The sequence below is a fragment of the Bubalus kerabau genome, chromosome 2, assembly GCF_029407905.1.
Source record: "Bubalus kerabau isolate K-KA32 ecotype Philippines breed swamp buffalo chromosome 2, PCC_UOA_SB_1v2, whole genome shotgun sequence".
Taxonomy (NCBI): Eukaryota; Metazoa; Chordata; class Mammalia; order Artiodactyla; family Bovidae; genus Bubalus; species Bubalus kerabau.
The window spans coordinates 195,988,699-196,006,854 of record NC_073625.1 but is presented as its reverse complement, the minus strand read 5'-3'; the positions used below and the strand labels follow the sequence as shown (position 1 = coordinate 196,006,854).

The 18,156-nt window shown below is 40.7% G+C and overlaps 1 protein-coding gene across 6 annotated transcripts in view; it reads right to left on the bottom strand.

Moving 5' to 3' along the window:
* Positions 1-18,156, bottom strand: part of DYRK1A (dual specificity tyrosine phosphorylation regulated kinase 1A) — a 147,715-nt gene that overhangs the window by 42,423 nt on the left and 87,136 nt on the right. For 4 of the 6 annotated variants that reach the window (XM_055569945.1, XM_055569940.1, XM_055569941.1 and 1 more), the window contains one exon: positions 2,312-2,508. In XM_055569945.1, the coding sequence (XP_055425920.1) occupies positions 2,312-2,431 (120 nt within the window). In that variant the 5' untranslated portion in view covers positions 2,432-2,508. Of the gene's footprint in view, positions 1-2,311; positions 2,509-8,875; positions 9,007-16,238; positions 17,146-18,156 lie in introns of those variants that run through there. The other 2 variants (XM_055569944.1, XM_055569942.1) reach the window with 2 other exon arrangements.

The window sequence follows — 18,156 nt, the reverse complement described above, 5'->3', positions numbered from 1 at the left end:
CAGAATACGCAGTTTAAGAACCATGAAAGTTACTCTGAAAACAGCCCAGAGAGAGACAGCATTCTAAACATCAATCACACTTGTCTACATTCACTTTTACTACATTTATCTTTTGATAAAACTGTGGTTAAACTTATATGAAATAAACTCACACAAGAAAGACTAACTACTAGAAACAACATGTTAAGTTAGTTCCTTTCAACTTACTTGTACAATAAATCTTATTCAAAAAGCACCAATAGGATGATTAGTAAGAAACAGTGGAAATCAAGTAACAAAATTAGAGAACCTTAGAGCTACAAAGTACTCTGGTGGGTCCAGTCTAAGGTCCCAATCTTACATTCAAGGAACCGAGAGAAGGTTCCAGGTGACCTGACTCAAGTCTCTCAACCAGCTCATGACAAGCCCTGAAGTCCATGTCTGATGCCCGGCAGACCACACCACATCAGTGCCTTTACACTTCAGTTACTAAATAAGCTTTTAATCTGCCTTTTAGGTTCTGGGATTTCTGGAGTTTGGCAGAAGTATCTGGCTGAATATTATTACTTAAAAGATGGTCTTTTTTACATCATATGAATCTTCAAAAACATTTTACAGCTTAAAATGGAAATGCTAAGTAACTTATCTCTTACTGGAAAATAACCCTCAGGATGTCGGTTGTATCTAAAAATAGGTACTTTGCTAACTAAATTACCGACTACTATCATATAAACAAACAATAACTTTACAGGACTGGATGTTTTCCCTAGCCCTCCGCAGACGCCAAGTGTTAGAGCTGAACGAGCACTGTGTGTGAGCAGTAGCGAGCCTGGCGTGGGCCCAGGACCGCTTACAATCCTGGAGAAGGCACCAACGGGAGTTCAGGCCCTCCAGCTGTAAGAGACTGAAAACAGGACGCCTGCCTGATAGGCTAATTTTGAACAAGGAGGAAAATGAATCCAAACGTACTTTGTTTCTCCAAAGTGCAGTGTGAACAGATGACTGTGCTATTACTACTTTTTGGGTGTCCAGAGAATTTTCTTCTGGTGTACACAACACTTTCCAATTCTGACCAACTGCTCCAATTCTTAAACATACAACTTCTCAATTTACTGTATAAAACAAATTCTTACATCCTGCCATAATTTACCTTAGCATTTAACTGTGATTGTTATTACTGACATTCAGTGTCATTTTATAAATGCAAAGTCAGTTCAACTATGATCAAATCTTACTATAATATACACAAGGGGGTCCTCAAATAATGATGCTACTTAGGTGGATCTATTCTAAGGTCCCAATCTTACACTCAAGGACAGAAAGAAGGGTGCAGGAGACCTGACTTGAGTCCCACAGCAGATCACGAGTCAGGACCTGAAGTCCACGTCTCATGACTGGCAGACCACGCCATGTCAATGCACAGTAGCCAATAAAACTATGTGTTACTGAATTAGAAAAAAACACGTTTCCTAAAGAAATCCAGTATTAGAAGTACTTTGAAATTTTCTAAGTTTTTGTTTACATTAAAAGATCTAAACAGTGACAAACTAAATTCCTAAGTACATGGAAAAAAGGTCATTTTAAACACATAACATACACTCCGTCTCAGTAAGGAACAAGACTTTACCAGAACTATAACTAGTTTGGGGGGGAAAAAAAAAAAAAAAAAAAAAAAACCTCCCCAAATCAAAAAATCAACATAGTGGATGCAGTTAACTCAGGAAGATATTAAAAATACACACTTATACACACATGCATGTATGTATATACATCCAGAGATGTCAGTATATTACATCTATTATAGCACTTTACACTATCCATCTTATGTGAAATCACTGAATCTTAGTCTGAGTGGTAAAATGAGAAGCATGGTTAATTTACATTTTTTCTTTTTAATTTTAATGAGTTTCATATTTAATTCTATAAAACTATACTAAAGTAATTTCTAACAGTGGGAAGTCTGCGCTTTAAGTTTGCTATAATGGAATCTGACTTGTTTTCCTATAACTTACATTTTTCTACCTAACTGCTTTCCCATAAAAACAGCTTTAAAGTTTTTTAATTTTAACTAATATTCTTTATTAGAAATAACTCCCCCTTCTCACTGCAGAATGAGAAAATTTGAATTAAAGTAAAATACATAGGGAAAAAGAAAAAAATCCAACAAACTTTCAAATGCAAATTTCTCAACATGGTCTTTTTTGTCAATCTGGAATCCCCCGTCACATGCAAAACTGAAAAACATTAAGGCATTTTGCCTATTTACTATTTTATCATTTTGAGGAATAAATTACCATCCCAACAAATCATTAGGAATACATTGTGAACATACCTGGTTAGTTAGAGGTTGCTGAATCTGGTCAGAATAAGATAAGGCAGAAACCTGTTGGTCACTTATGTTTGGCTGGCGACGGTCACTGTACTGATGTGAATGGGGCATCTGTCCAGCCATCTGAAGGCCAGCAGCATGGAATGAAAATGACGGTGCAAGCCGAACAGATGAAGGTTTGCATGCTGAAGTCTCTCCTCCTGCGAGAAGATAACAAGTGTGGTTTAAAGGATGCACTCATATCCTGACGTTTCTATCTTTTAACCTATCTGATAACTCTTTAAAATAAGGATTTCAGGTTGTTCTATAAATATTAAGTCTTTAAATCTGCAAACAAGGATATGATACTCAACATAACTGCTGTACAATAAACAGTACAAAACGTAACACTGATTCAAATGAGTACATATAAGCCTGTTTCAAGAGAAAACCTTAAGCAAATCTTTTTGTAAACTAGTGGAAATAACCTTTAATACTTACTTTTACATATTAGATCTTAATCAATTAAGAACCATAAGTAGCAAAAGTAATCTCTGAATTCCTGCAAAGGGCCTGACCAACAGATCAGCTCTTTAGAAATCGATTCAAAGGAACACTGCCGAGAGTCTGCTCTGCACCTGCCAGGTGTACAGCCATCAATAACCAAGAGCCCCCAAACCAGGTGAAAAACTTGTCCTAGCGGTGCTCACCACTGACACGGGTAATTAAAGGTTGAGTACACAACTCATGGAAACAAAGTCACAGGCTGCTGCATTCCTGACTCTTCCAACACAGTCCTAAGAGAACCCAGACCAAGAAAGCCTGCCACAAAAATGAACAATCGAGAATCATCCCGCAGGTAGACTGGGACCATGGTCATGATTTTTCATGGCAGAAAAGAAAAATGAAGATTTTGTTCCTAAAAGTATTTGGCAGCTAACTAATAAAAGTTAATTTTTCTTTAGGAAAAGAGAAAGACTTTTCTTCTTATATTCAACCAAATTTGCAAACACAGACTAAAGCCAGAAGACAAACTGTAAAACCCTGGCCAACCAACACTGGCCCAGCATACCCATGCTTGTCTTGCTAAGTAAACTAGCGAACTCTGACCACACCACACACCACATTGCTCAGCACTGGGGTACTTTTTCTAAATTGGGCTTGTTCTAAAACATATTTAACAGCGCTGGCCCCAAAGTGAAGAGCACAGATCCCTGGCCAGACTGCTGTAGTCTGAAATCTCAGCTCCACACTCACCAGCTGTGTGACCTTGCACACCTAATTTCCTGATAATAACATCTACCTCCAACAGTTGTAGTGAAGGTTAAAGTGCTTTAATACATGCAAAATATTGGGCTGGCCAAACCATTCTTTTAATTTTTAAGCACTGACTATATCCCATATAAGTACTAAACACACCCTATATAAGTACTGAATATATCCTACACAGCAAACGCCACTGTCTTCCACCCAGTCAACCAGCGTCAAAGCTCTGGGAGTCACAGTAGAGATCTTTTCCTCCACTGACCACCTCATGCAAATGGCAGCCCGATCCTGCTGACTGTGCCTCCTATGAAAAGTGAAAGTGAAAAGTGTTACTCGCTCCGTAGTGCCAGACTCTTTGTGACCCCACCGACTCTTTGTGACTCCATGGGCTATAGCCCGCCAGACTCTTCCATCCATGGGATTTCCCAGACAAGAATACTGGAGCGGGTTGCCATTTCCTTCTCCAGGGCATCTTCCCAACCGAGGGATTCAACCTGGGTCCCCCACATTGCAGGCGGATTCTTTACTGCCTGAGCCACGAGGCAGAAGAAGTGCCTCCTCGAGAACACTCAGCTCTTCTTTCCATCCCCTTGCTCGGTCTCTCGCTTGGATGGCTGAAGTAGATCCCTAGCAGCTCTCTCTTTGCCCATGTGCACCCCTCTATTCTTCAGATGGCTAGAGGGACCATTTCCACAGGGTAAATCTCAAATTCACAACCCCTACTTAGCACTGCTTTTAGACCTTAGCTTCTATTTCCCTCCATTACAGCATACAGTCCTTAACTGACCCGAAGGGTAAGATTAATAAATATCTGCTAAATAAGTTAAGGATAATGTTCCTATGATGACAGGTGGGATAATTTCTCTAAACATGTCATTACTCATAATTAAAAAATAAATCCAATGATGCAGAGCAACTTTGTTCAGTTAAAAAAACTTTTTATCCTAAGGAAGTAACAGATGATGATGTGCACAAAGATAATTAGGGAAGAATGTTTATCTTGGTATTGTTTGCAACAGCAAAAAACTGGAAACCTAAATGTCAAATAATTGGGAGGGAGGTTAAATCTGCATGTTAAAAACATAAAACACTAGGAAGGAATATATTTAAATGAATATGGAAAGAACTGAGGTCCTTGATCTAGAAAAAACTCTTATAAACAAACAGCAGACAGACTCTACGGCTCTGAACGGCAGTTTACCGCTCTGGGTCCTGGTTTCCCACCCATAGCAGTGGAATTACTGTTAATATGCTAACCCTGTTCCTTTAGGTTAGGTACAAGTTTTAACTCAATACCACAAGCAGACGTGCAGAATAGAACCTGGTACATAACAAGCACCTAAAAAAAAATATCAGGTTCTGTATATGTCATCAATGTTGTTATTACATATTGTATTTAAACTTATTTTTTATAACATATAGACAAATCATTAGTATACAGTTTAACCAATCATCATTAGTTGGTTAGCCAACCTTGTCCTGTGGGGACAGGAAAATAAAAACTGCCTTCATTCCGGACATCGCCGATACCATCGTATGATCCCTCCCAGTCAGTATCTAATGACCTCGACCCCTAAAGTTACTACTACCTTGACCTCCAAAAACAGATTCATTTTATGTACATGAATTTGTTTGCTTAATATCAGGCTTATAAACTGTAGCTTGTTTGTTATCATTACTTCAGCCTACTTTTGATTAACACTGGATGACTCCCAGTTTCTAGATGGCTCAATAGGTAAAGAATCCACCTGCAGTGCAGAAGACACAGGAGACACAGCTTTGATCCCAGGGTCAGGAAGACCCCCTGGAGGAGGGCACAGCAAGCCACTCCAGTATTCTTGCCTGGAGAACCCCCATGGACAGAGGAGCCTGGCGGGCTACAGTCCATGGGGTCTCAGAGCTGAGCACGACTGCTTGAAGCAACTCAGCATGCACATTTCCAGTTCAGGGCTATTATAAACACTGCTACTAGGAACTGACTGCTTTTTGATACAAGAGATGTGGTCCTGTTGGTTTTTTCTTCAGTTTTTGTTTAATCAATCTGTTTGTTCCCTAGCAGTTAATGAAAATTCCCTGTGCTCCACTCCTTCACTAACACTTGGAATCATCAGTATTTCTAATTTCAGCCATGAAAGTTGGTGTGTATTCCACTGTGATTTTAATGTGCATTTTCCTCCTGCCTATGAGCATCTTTTCATTTATCAGTCACTTCGATATCCACTTATGTGAAAAGCCCATTCAGATTGCTTTTTGATTTTTCTATCAAGTCATTTTCTTACAGATTTCTAAAATTTTTAAAAATTACATTTTTAACATATTTTGGATATAAGCCCCTTATTGGCTAGCTATAGATGGTTTGTATTGTCTCTCTCTTAATGGTGTTTTTTGATGAACACCATCTCTTATTGTTAGCAACTTTTGATTTAAAATTAGTACATTTGGTGTCTAAGCAATCTTTCCTTATACCAAAGTCATGAAGAAATTCCATGTTATCTTCCAGAAGTCAAGTTTTACCCCTCACATCTAGAGATATGCAATGCTCTTGGATCTGATTTCTATGAGTCTGCAACAGCAATCAAATTTCATTCCCTCCCCAGTGGATATCCAATTAACCCAGAAGCAATGATTAAAGACAAACTTTCCCAATGCCCTGTGTTGTCATCTTTTCTTAATTCACATACTCACATGTTTGATGTGTTTTGGATTCTTTGTTCTGTTGGATAAAGACTTACCTAGAATTCTTACATCTATGTGTAAGAACCAGAGATTGCCTAAATCATGGTAGCTTCAGAAGTTTTAATATCTAGCAGAGAATTTTGTTCTTCTTCAAGAATGTTTAGGCTATTCTTAGCCCTTTGTGTGTCTATGTTTTCAAGTTAGCTCATCAAATTCACCAAAACAAACGCGTGCTGGTGTTCTGGTTGACGCTGCTTCGCCCAGGAGAGTGCTCTGTACATTAGTCACGGTCCCTTCACCTAAGACTGGTTAACAAGGCCTTCTCTTTCCTCTTTGTGATCAGTCTAATCAAAGGCTTATTAATTATATTAAGTATATTCTTTTACGTGTATTTTCTATTTTTGCATGCATCTTGTTCTATCAGTTAGCAAGAGAGGTGTATTAAAAATCTCCCATTTAGGTTATGTATTGGGTCACACAAAGTTGTTTTCCTGATGAATAAGGCCTTTTATCATTATAAGCTGCCCCTCTTTCCTTCCAGTAATGCTTTTCACCTTGTCTGATACAGTTTCCCTGGTGGGTCAGACGGTAAAGCGTCTGCCTGCAATGTGGGAGACCCAAGTTCAATTCCTGGGTCAGGAAGATCCCCTGGAGAAGGAAATGGCAATCCACTCCAGCACTCTTGCCTGGAAAATCCCATGGATGGAGGAGCCTGATAGGCTACAGTCCACAGGGGCACAAAGAGTTGGACACGACTGAGCGACTTCACTTGTCTGATATGACAACAGTATGACACAACAAGCCTTCTCTTAATCTGTGCGTGCTGTCTTTTCTCCATCCTTTACTTTCAACCTATTTCCTTAAATCTTAGGTTTGTTTCTTGTCAACAGGCTTCCCTGGTGGCTTGGCTGATAAAAGAATCCCCAGGGATAGATCCCTGCGTTGGGAAGATTCCCTGGAGAAGGGAAAGGCTACCCACCCCAGTATTCTGGCCTAGAGAATGCCATGGACTATACAGTTGGAAAGAGTCAAAGAGTCAGACACAACTGACTGGGCTTCCCTGATAGCTCAGATGGTAAAGAATCCACCTGCAGTGCAGGAGACCCCAGTTCAATTCCTGTGTCGGGAAGATCCCCTGGAGAAAGGATAGGCTACCCACTCCAATATTCTTGGGCTTCCCTTGTGGCTCATTTGGTAAAGAATTTGCCTGAATGCAGGAGACCTGGGTTCGATCCATGGGTTGGGGAAGATTCCCTGGAGAAGGGAAAGGCTACCCACTCCAGTATTCTGGCCTGGAGTGCACAGCCCATGGGGTCACAAAGAGCCGGACACACCTGAGTGACTTTTACCTTCACTCTTCTTGTCAACAGGGTACAGTTAAGATTTAATTCATGTATGAACACTAATAATCTTTCTATTTATTCCAACTGTTTTATGTTTCTTTCTTACTTTCTGCTGGATTAAGCTTTTTGTATACTATCCTTGCACAAAGATTATTACTTTTTAGTTATCTTCTAACACTGGGTACCCAGGTGGCGCTAGTGGTAAACAACCCGTCTGCCAATCCAGGAGACTTATAGAGACTTGGGTTCGACCCCTGGGTTGGGAAGATCCCCTGCAGAAGGAAATGGCTACCCACTCCAGTATTCTTGCCTGGAGAATCCTACGGACAGAGGAACCTGGTGGGCTACAGTCCATGGGCTCACAAAAGGTGGGACATGACAGTATGGATTATATATCCTTCACTCATCAAAATCTAATTATTCCTTTACTTCTACAAACTATTGTTGACTTGCATACACACACACACACACACACACACACACACACACACACCCCACACACCCACAAGACAGTGACTATTCACCCAGTGTGAGCAGAATCAGACTCAAGCATTTTGAGGGTCAGATTGATAATTTTTTGACATCCAGATAGCCATGAGACAAATAACCAAGAAATGGATAGCTGCTGCTTAATTATCACCGTTACCCTCCTACAAAACTATCATCCTACAACAGTTGTTTCACTTTCTTAATCTAGATCCAGTGAATTACATGCATTAAATTCAACAAGCGTTTACTGAGGGTTAACTGAGCCACTGCTCTGTGGGGTGACAATGCCATCGTGATCTGAGACAGCACATCTCAAACTTTAATGTGCTTCAAACCGCCTTTAAGGCTTGTTAAAACTGCAGATTCAGACTCAGGAGACTAGAGTAGGGCTTGGGAGTCCTCATCTCTAACAAGCCACCCGATTCTGCTTTGAATAGCAACTGAAAACATCTAACTGCTCACCTTAATAAAAGAAAGCTATTTTCCAACTCATGCAAGTAGCAGATAATCCAAAAATAGGCAATATTCTGGCTATGCAATACACCATAAGGCTTTTCCCTCTAACAGATATTGGGGTTTGTGGGTTTACTAACATATTCCTGTCTGTAAGGATGGTATGGAAGATGACAAAAAATCTGCTGTTCCTTTAAAAACTTGCTGTAGTAATCTAAATGTGGATCAACAAGAAATAACTATGTTTCTCACTTGTGGGGTTTTTTAAAAAGCTATTTACTATATTATCTATTTACTATGAAACCTATTGTAACTACCTGGTAACATTACTAGTTATGTAGTCAAGTAAAAGAAAACTTACGCTTCTAGCATGAAGGCCTCATGGATAGGTATGTCAGCCACAAGCTCACTGTCTCCTTTCTTAGCTCAACTGCCAGAAACAGACTCGCTTAGTTTCCTCTCACAATGTCAGCAAGTATTTAAGGTGTTCACTTAATCACCCCCTCCTATAATAAAACCCAAGAAGATGAGCTAATGTGGGAATTTCTTGTCAACCTGATTTTATAACCAAGCAAATCATCACGGCAACTTTCCATCTTCCCTTTTAATTCAAATGTTAATGAGAAAGAAGACTCAGTTTATCCTATAACAGAGATGACGACAATAAAGTATTAGGTTGAACTATATGAAATTGCTGATGTTAGAGCTCATTTGGCGTACAAAACAGCATTTCATACGATATGGTTTAACCCGCATCTGCTATATGATATGTAACCCTTATTCAACTAAATTAAAAATCATTTATAATATTTTAGCCTAAAAATGTTATCATAACACGTTGCAATAGCAGATCTTTTAATTTAATAAAAAATTTATGAAACAATTCAAAATTATCTTCAAAACCATTATGTGGAGTTCAATTCCAAAATAATGTTTTAAATTGCTGCCAAATAATATAAAAGCCAAGTTGGAGAGAATTATGCACTGCAAGGTTCTATCTTCATTTTTTAATGTCGTTCTGGATCCTTTTTACCATGAGCATATTTCTGTAACTTTTTAAAGGTCATAAAAACACTACTGGTAAATGAATGTGAGCACTCACGCTCAGTCCTGTCTGACTCTTTTGAGACCCCACGGGCTGTAGCCTGCCAGGCTCCTCTGTCCATGGGATTCTCCAGGTAAAAATACTCAAGTCGGTTGTCATTTCTTCCTGCACGGACTTTTTTAAGGTTTATAAAAATGTTGCTGATAAATAGTTTACTAAAAAATAAAGGAGCTTCCTCACTATGGTCTAACAAGAAATGGTAATAACTAGAGCCCTCGTAGAGATTAGCACTGATTCTAGAGAAACATTTCATGAACAGATCTTAGAGACTGGGACAGGGCAAGACAGAGACTGCTGCTGCTGCTGCTGCTAAGTCACTTCAGTCGTATCCAATTCTGTGCGACCCCATAGACGGCAGCCCAGCAGACTCCCTCGTTCCTGGGATTCTCCAGGCTAGAACACTGGAGTGGGTTGCCATTTCCTTCTCCAATGCATGAAAGTGAAAAGTGAAAGGGAAGTCACTCAGTCGTGTCCGACTCTTAGCGACCCCATGGACTGCAGCCTACCAGGCTCCTCCATCCATGGGATTTTCCAGGCAAGAGTACTGGAGTGGGGTGCCATTGCCTTCTCCCAGGAATACTCTATGCTATGCTATGCTAACTCACTTCAGTCGTGTCCGACTCTGTGCGACCCCACAGACGGCAGCCCACCAGGCTCCCCCGTCCCTGGGGTTCTCCAGGCAAGAACACTGGAGTGGGCTGCCATTTCCTTCTCCAATGCATGAAAGTGAAAAGTCAAAGTAAAGTCGCTCAGTCGTGTCCGACTCTTAGCGACCCCATGGATTGCAGCCTACCAGGCTCCTCCATCCATGGGATTTTCCAAGCAAGAGTACTGGAGTGGGGTGCCATTGCCTTCTCCCAAGACAGAGGCAGAGGTAGACATAGAGGAAATACCAAATAAAAAAGCCTGGGAGAAAACCCTGAGTGGAAACAACAACCAGTTTAACCATCTCTGATACGAGACCCACATGTAGCGCCACTTGCAGCTAACCTGAAATTTTTTTATTAATATACTGACAGGGGACTATCCTTGTGATGCTATTAATCCACATTAGATTTTAAAGAGACGGAACAATATAAAAGAACAAAAATAAATGAAAATAATTCAAGTTAAGTAAAACTAAGATGTTCAAATGCAGGAATTTTTATGAAGCCAAGTCTCTTTAGACAGAATTCCTTTAGAGATGAGGGAAGGGCAACCAAGCTTAAGTGGGAAGAAACCACCTCCGCAACATGACATACCCATAACAAAAGAGAAGAAAAACCAGCCAGTTGGACTTTGAATGATGGCTGAAAAGAAACGTACACAATTAAGAGGGTACCTGAGTGAAGTCCACAAGTAAGACACCATTACTACCAAGAACAGCGCCTGAGACATGGCCTGAATTCAGGAAATACCTGTTCCATGCAAGAAAGAACTGAATGCATCAGGAATATTTAGAATGTGAAGAAATGGTTCAAAAAGGAGGGAGAAAGCTGAAGGAGGCTAAGAATGAAAGAAGCATTTTTAAAATGAGAGGCTCATGAGCCTGAAATAAAGAACAGTCTGATTGGAGCACAGGCTATAGTCAATTTCTGACCATTTCCCTTACTCACTTTTACATCCCAAGCACATACCAAAGTGCCTGCCTCCACAGTCAGTGTTAAATAAATATATATGAACATGAAACTATGTTATGATTCTGTAAATTATCTCATTTTAAGAACAAATGAATGGATTTATTACCCTCTAGTTAGTAGCCAAAATATATCACCACAGAATGCATGCGTACGTGTACAAACACACACAGTTCCCTACTAGCCAAAAAAGCATATTCAGTTGTCTACAAACAAGATGAAACTGCCTGGGTTTATTAGTCTGAGACAGTAAGTAAATCTTGTATTAAACTGTTAAGAATAACAATTGCATAAGAATAAAAACATTTCTTTTTAAAGCCCGTAGTATCAGACTTTCACTTCTGACTATTTTAGAGTGCCTGATACTGAACTACCTCGCTCACAGCAAACCACTAATGAAACTGGTCAAACATATGAAACAGCTTGTTTTCAGACACTGGACAACAGCTTGCCCAGAACTGTGATCGCGGAGAAAAGGGAGACACGCTTGGTGAGCTGCACAGTCACCTTGGCTTTCTATCTGAAGACAACTCCCAGAGCACAGTGTGGGGATGGGGAGCCCAGAGCACAGGATCCTGCTCAGCTGAGGAGACGGACCTGACAGCTCAAGGCTACGAGAGCTCAAGACATGGCACGCGGCATCTGTCAGGCAGGTAGGAGAAGAAAGGGAGCAATGCAGAGAAGGAGCCCCGTGAATCGACGCATAGGATCTCCTCGGCTCTGTGGCCACATACCAACTGCACAGCCGTCAGGGGAAGGTCCGTGAGGCCACGCAGAGAGCAACGGCTGATGGCTAGCAGACAACCGACAACTACCACAACTCACACTGGGAACTACGAGCACTCGTTCCAATCACTTAAGAGTGGAAAAGCCCCAATAAACACCGCACAGAGACCCCGTGAAGTCTCTACCTCAGGGGGAAAGCTATACTAGCCCTATGAAAAGGCAGCCTTCTTCTTGTCCTAACAGACTGAAACAAACCTCCAAGAATCAAGATGATCAACAACCGAACTGCCTATCAGGACAAAATTCAGCCCTTCTTAAAAGCAGGACAACAAAACCCAGAGGCTCAGCAGCCTAGCACTCCTAAAGACACCTACATCCAACCAAACGTCACTGGGCACACAGAGAGGCAGGGAAATGTAGTCTGGATTCAAGAAGGAAAAAACTTCATCAATGGACCCAGAAATAATAGAAATAATGAAATTAGCAGACAAAAAATGATCAGAAATCTTTTAAAATATAAAGGAAATTATGAACAACAATCTTAACAGGTAAGTGGAAACTACAAAAAGAAACCCCCAAAAAATTCTAGAAATGAAAAATGATTGAAGTGAAAAATTCACTGAATGGATCTAATAGCAAATAGCAATTAAACACTGCTGGAGGGGGTAAAAAAAAAAATCAGCAAATTTTAAAAAGAGGAGTATAAATTAACCAAACTGAAAATAAGTACAAAATGTAACAGAAAAAATATAAACGAAGCATCCAAAACCTATAGAACTCAATCGAGCTAGCGATCCTGTTTGGAGGAGGTATCAAAGGGAAGGATAAAGAAACTGGAAAAGAAAAATTTATGAACACATAAGTCAAAAGTCCTCCAAATTCAATTAAAAGAATCAACCCACAGACCCAAACTCAATGAACCCCAAGCAGTATAAACACATACACACACCATTGAGGCATTAGAGCAAATTTCTGAAAACCAACAGAAAGAAAAAAAAAATTTAAGCAGCCAGAAAGTGGGGGAAATACCCATTTACACACAACAAAACCACGGACTTCTCATCAGAAACCACGAACACCAGAAAAAAGTAAAGCAACATCTTTAAAATAATAAAGAAAAAAGACCTTTAACCTGCAATTCTATACCCAATGAAAACATCCTTCAAAAATAAAGGCAAAACACTTTTTCAGACTGTCAGCAACCTAACTTGCACTCCAAAAGTGTTCACAGTTCACAGACGGAAAATGATTCCAGAAAAAACTGTGATCGACACAATGGAATTAAGACCAGAAATGGAAAATATGTAGCTAAAATAGTGAAGAGGTTTCCCTCCTAAATGTGTTTAAGAGATAATTAAAATTTTTTAATTCTTTAAAAAAACTTTTGTTTAAATCAAAAATAACAATATATTGTAAAGCATGTAACATATATAAAAGTAAAACATGACAACCATAAGACCAAGGACAGAAGAGATCAATTGGAAGTATAAGACACTCTTAACCTAAGGATGCACGTCATACGCCCTCAAGCAACCACTGAAAAAGATGGATGGATGGACAGAGAGACAGAAGATTATCCTCAACTAGATCACAGAAAATCTTACTTAGCCCTTCAGTAAATGGCCCTTAAACTCTTTCAATTACAAAAGGCAAATCACATTTTTATAGCTGAAAAGGTCTTCTCAATAATAGCATCTGGAACACAAAAAGGATTAAAATAATCACTTAAGATACAGCTGCTGAACTCTAGAATTATTATAATGTACATAGTATAACATGTAACGGGTAAATTTATGTTTCTTCCAATATTCTAAAATTATAAATTATTTTTAAATAGTCAAAATAAAGCAGGTAATACCACCTGGTTATTTTATGGGTTACCAGCAGCTATAAAAATTCCAAGTGGAAAAAGAAATCCTTTTTTTCTAATGGCTTCCCTGGTGGCTCAGAGGTTAAAGTGTCTGCCTCCAATGCGGGAGACCGGGGTTCCATCCCTGGGTCAGGAAGATCCCCTGGAGAAGGACTATTCACTAAAAAAAATGTTTACTCAGTAATAAGCCCATTTAAACTAAAAATTTCCTGCTCTGATAGGAACCAAAAGTGTCAAGCAGCCTTTGCACCCTTAAAGTCTAGAAACAGGGGGTGGGGCTGAAACAACAGGCAGGTAAACAAACATACACAATGTCTCCAGAGAAATTTTACAAGTGAGATTAAACCCTTCAAGAGATCAACTCCAATCACCTGAAGAAAGGAAAGATCAGGGATTCTCTAGCTTAGCCTGGCGCTACTGGTGACTGACACCTGATTAGAAGCGGGAGTCTCCTTTGAGTGCAACAATGTTCCTGAAATGCACGCTCACCAGCCCTCCGCCAGCTGTTCACCGCGGAAGCCCTAGGACCCAGACCCTGTCAGTGCGCAGCAGACACACTGCGTGACTGCGGCCTGACCCGCTCACTTGCAGTACAGAAAGGGCACAGACTCCAGACTTATAAACACGAAGCTGCCACTAGGAGATTCAGAAATGCCAAGACAAAAATAAAAGATTATTATGCTGCAATAAATTAAACACCCAAGCTGCTAAATTTTAGGTATAATTAACTGGCTGCTGCTGCTGCTGATGCTGCTAAGTCGCTTCAGTCGCGTCCGACTCTGTGCGACCCCAGAGACGGAAGCCCAACCAGGCTTCCCCGTCCCTGGGATTCTCCAGGCAAGAACACTGGAGTGGGTTGCCATTTCCTTCTCCAATGCATGAAAGTGAAGAGTGAAAGTGAAGTTGCTCAGTCGTGTCTGACTCTTAGCGACCCCATGGACTGTAGCCCACCAGGCTCCTCCGTCCATGGGATTTTCCAGGCAAGAGTACTGGAGTGGGGTGCCATTGCCTTCTCCGACAATTGATTGTAAATGACTGTGACAAAACTTTTTAAAAACTGAAAACTAAAACTTTACTAGCAAAGTTATATGATAAAGAAAGCAACAATCAAAACAATGGCCCCTTGTACAAAATGCTCACAAACATGCTTTTGAGGCAAATTAAGGTTGAGGTAAATGCAATTATTTTTAAAAAATGGTTTATCTTCACAATGGTAGAGAAATGATTCTTGTTGGCTTATAACTGTTTCAAATCTATACAGCCTCTAACCTGTTCCCCCCACCCTACTTCAGTCCTCTGGGGAAACCAAAAGCAAGCTCCTTTCTGGTGGTTTAATTTTAGATGCTGTTTCACCCGACAGCCCTGCAGAGGGGCAGAACAGGACGCCTTGTGAACGAGCAGAACCCAGGTCTCTGCACAGGGAACAGCGATGAGACAACAGCTGCCCCAGGGGCCTTTCCCAACCGTATCCGTGTCTCAACACAAAAACAGCGCCACATATAAATATAGGACCTCACTTATATTTATCTCCTTCTAGCCAGAGTATGAGAATAACATGATTTATTCAACAGGTAACTCGTCAGGCTGAATGAGACCAAGCTCCTATTAAAGAAGAAACACTCTACTATCACTTGAGAATATATTTCCAGAGTCAAGAAGATCTACACGGGACAGTGTCGCTGCTTCAGCAGGCATCTGCGTTCATGCTAACGAAAGTGAACAAATAATGCGTCCCGCCTGGAGTGCTTGGATGAATGCTAAACACTTGTGGAGCTGAAGGATTTACACGTGAACTGAAGTCATTTGGGCCTTCAGTAAAATTAACTTTCATAAATAAATAAAGATACCTCAAGTTTTACAGAAATGATGCAAGTCATCCAAAGTGACAAACTCTACAAGTTGTAACCAAGAAACACTTCTTTCAAGCAGGCTAAGAAACGATCACTCAGTTAGACAGTAAGTCAGATCTGAGAATCCAGCGTGTCCTCCGATGACAGCAATCACGGCTGGACAGCTGTCCTCATGTGCGTACCCGTCAGGTGACATCCTTATTTACGGTTTAGCAGATACAACCACCTGAGACAGGGTTAGCGGCAGCTGACAGCGCAGGGAACAGTTAAATTCAGCCTCGCTAGCGGTAACGTGACCTGTGCACTCAATGAAGGCCACACCCCATCATCCCCAGTCAGGAGCTGGGGTTTTCATTCACCTCCTTCTCAGGTCAGAGTCATCCGTGGGACAGTTCGAGAACACTGAACCCGTCTAGATGGAATGGCCCATCTCCAGTTGCTCATAACCACCTCTGTGAAGCCCCGTGGTCTTGGGCTCTGCTTTCCAGATCTCCAATACCTCCATCACAGGCAAATGTAACGAACTCATTTATGAAACAGGGAAAATGAAGATATACCTGCAAAGCCCAGCTTGCTCCACAGAAATACACTGTACTAGGATTGAAGACTTCCTCTCGCTTGCCTTAACACCCGCACGCACGCAGTATGGTAACAAATAAGTCAGGTTCCTCATACGTGAAAGGAGGTGGTTCATCGTCTTGTCCAGTCACGTAAATGCAAAGCATTCCTTCCCTTGTAAAATGCCATGGATTTGAAATGTTACACAGATCACAGACAGAGGGAAGAAAAGGTTGTGCTCAAAAGTCTTCTGTTTAGAGCTTAAATGACACATTTTAATAAATGGTGGTTAGATACATAGCAAAATACTATTTTTAAAAAACTTTAAATCTTTTATACACACAATATATGACTATGTTCACACAATTAAAACCTGAATAACCCAAAGATGCTCCCTCCCCCACCCCGTTTCAGCCTTTTTCTTGAGATCTCTTGACAGCAACTTTGCCAGGGCCCACACACACTACAGTTGCCTTCCAGAAACCTGGATACACAAAAGGAAGAGAGACAATATGTTACAACTCATCTAAAAGCTGAAATATTACAAAGCTGTTAAAAAGCTGAACACTGCCGCTCAGCTGCCCTGCCCTCCAGCAAGAAGAACCAGACACAGAACAAGGCATCGAGAAGCGCGACACTGGCGGGGACGTCACCTGCCTCTGGCTGCCGCCATCTCCAGCTGCGCCACGACCATGCCGCTTTAACAAGTGTCTGGAGAGGCCACCGAGCTGCAGGGACACTAACCCTCTTTGGAAGGAAAGCCGCCCCGAGCCTTCCCTCATCTTTGCCTCTGCCTTCTCCCAGAACACGCAGAGCAACAGCAGCTGAGAGGGGAAAAAAAACACACACCACACACACACTTTTTAAAACTTCTTCCCTCTCCGATGCTAGGCAGAAAGGGGAGAACCATACACATACTCCTCTCCTTACTCTTTTTTAGTTCTCACTAGACAGCTGTTAAACATACAAGATATTTTTAAATCTCGCTAAGTACTTGGTTGGGTACCTATATTGAATTGCAGCATAATACTTAAAATTATCCAGTGAGGCAATCATTTGGCTTTGTGATTCCAATTAAAACACTGTATATTTACGGGGATTTTCCATTACCAAATGCCCAAAGGCAAGATATTCATCTGACCAAAGACACTGTCAAAAGTTAAGCACTGGGCAACTTGTAAACAGAGGTTATAAAATGTAAACAAATATAAAAAAGTAACCTTTCATTAAAAGTATATTTCTGCAGTAAATAAATATATCATTTTAGAGCTCATCAGTTTTCCCTCTTCCATATCCACTGTGCAGAAAAGTGTTTAAAATTTGCATCTGAGTTCCATGTCAAATGAAAACAGTCTGGACAATGTTACTGTCCAAAATGTTATACAATATGTTTAAATATATAAAGCTGTCTAATGATGTAATTAATAAAACTAAAATCTCCCCCACCCCCCAGAAAAAGTCAGGCAAAAAATGCAATTCTCACAAACCAACAATAAGCATATGGGAAAACCCTCAAACTCACTCAAGTCAAGAAGTCAACAAATAACAATGAGATTTCATGATCTACCTCTCAAACAGGTACATTTTTCCAAACCCAACCTGATACCCTAGCAGTAACAGTACAATCAAGCAGGTTTCTATGACCCTTTACCAGAATGCTGTCAGCAGTTTCTCACAACTAAAGAAACAGTTTAAAAAATATAGTAACTACATTCATTCAACTCTTCTTCCGACGCCAATCTTGCCCCAGTATGCCTCAGATCCACGCGAGCTCCATGAATTGGGTGGCTTTATTGCAGCAACTGTTACCCTTCTTCGCACAGAAAGAACCTGAAGCCCAGCAGCTCGCGGGGCCTTAAGTGTGGGCCCCTGCTCGTGCTGGTTGCTGGAAACAACCTGGGACAGGCAGGGCCCTCT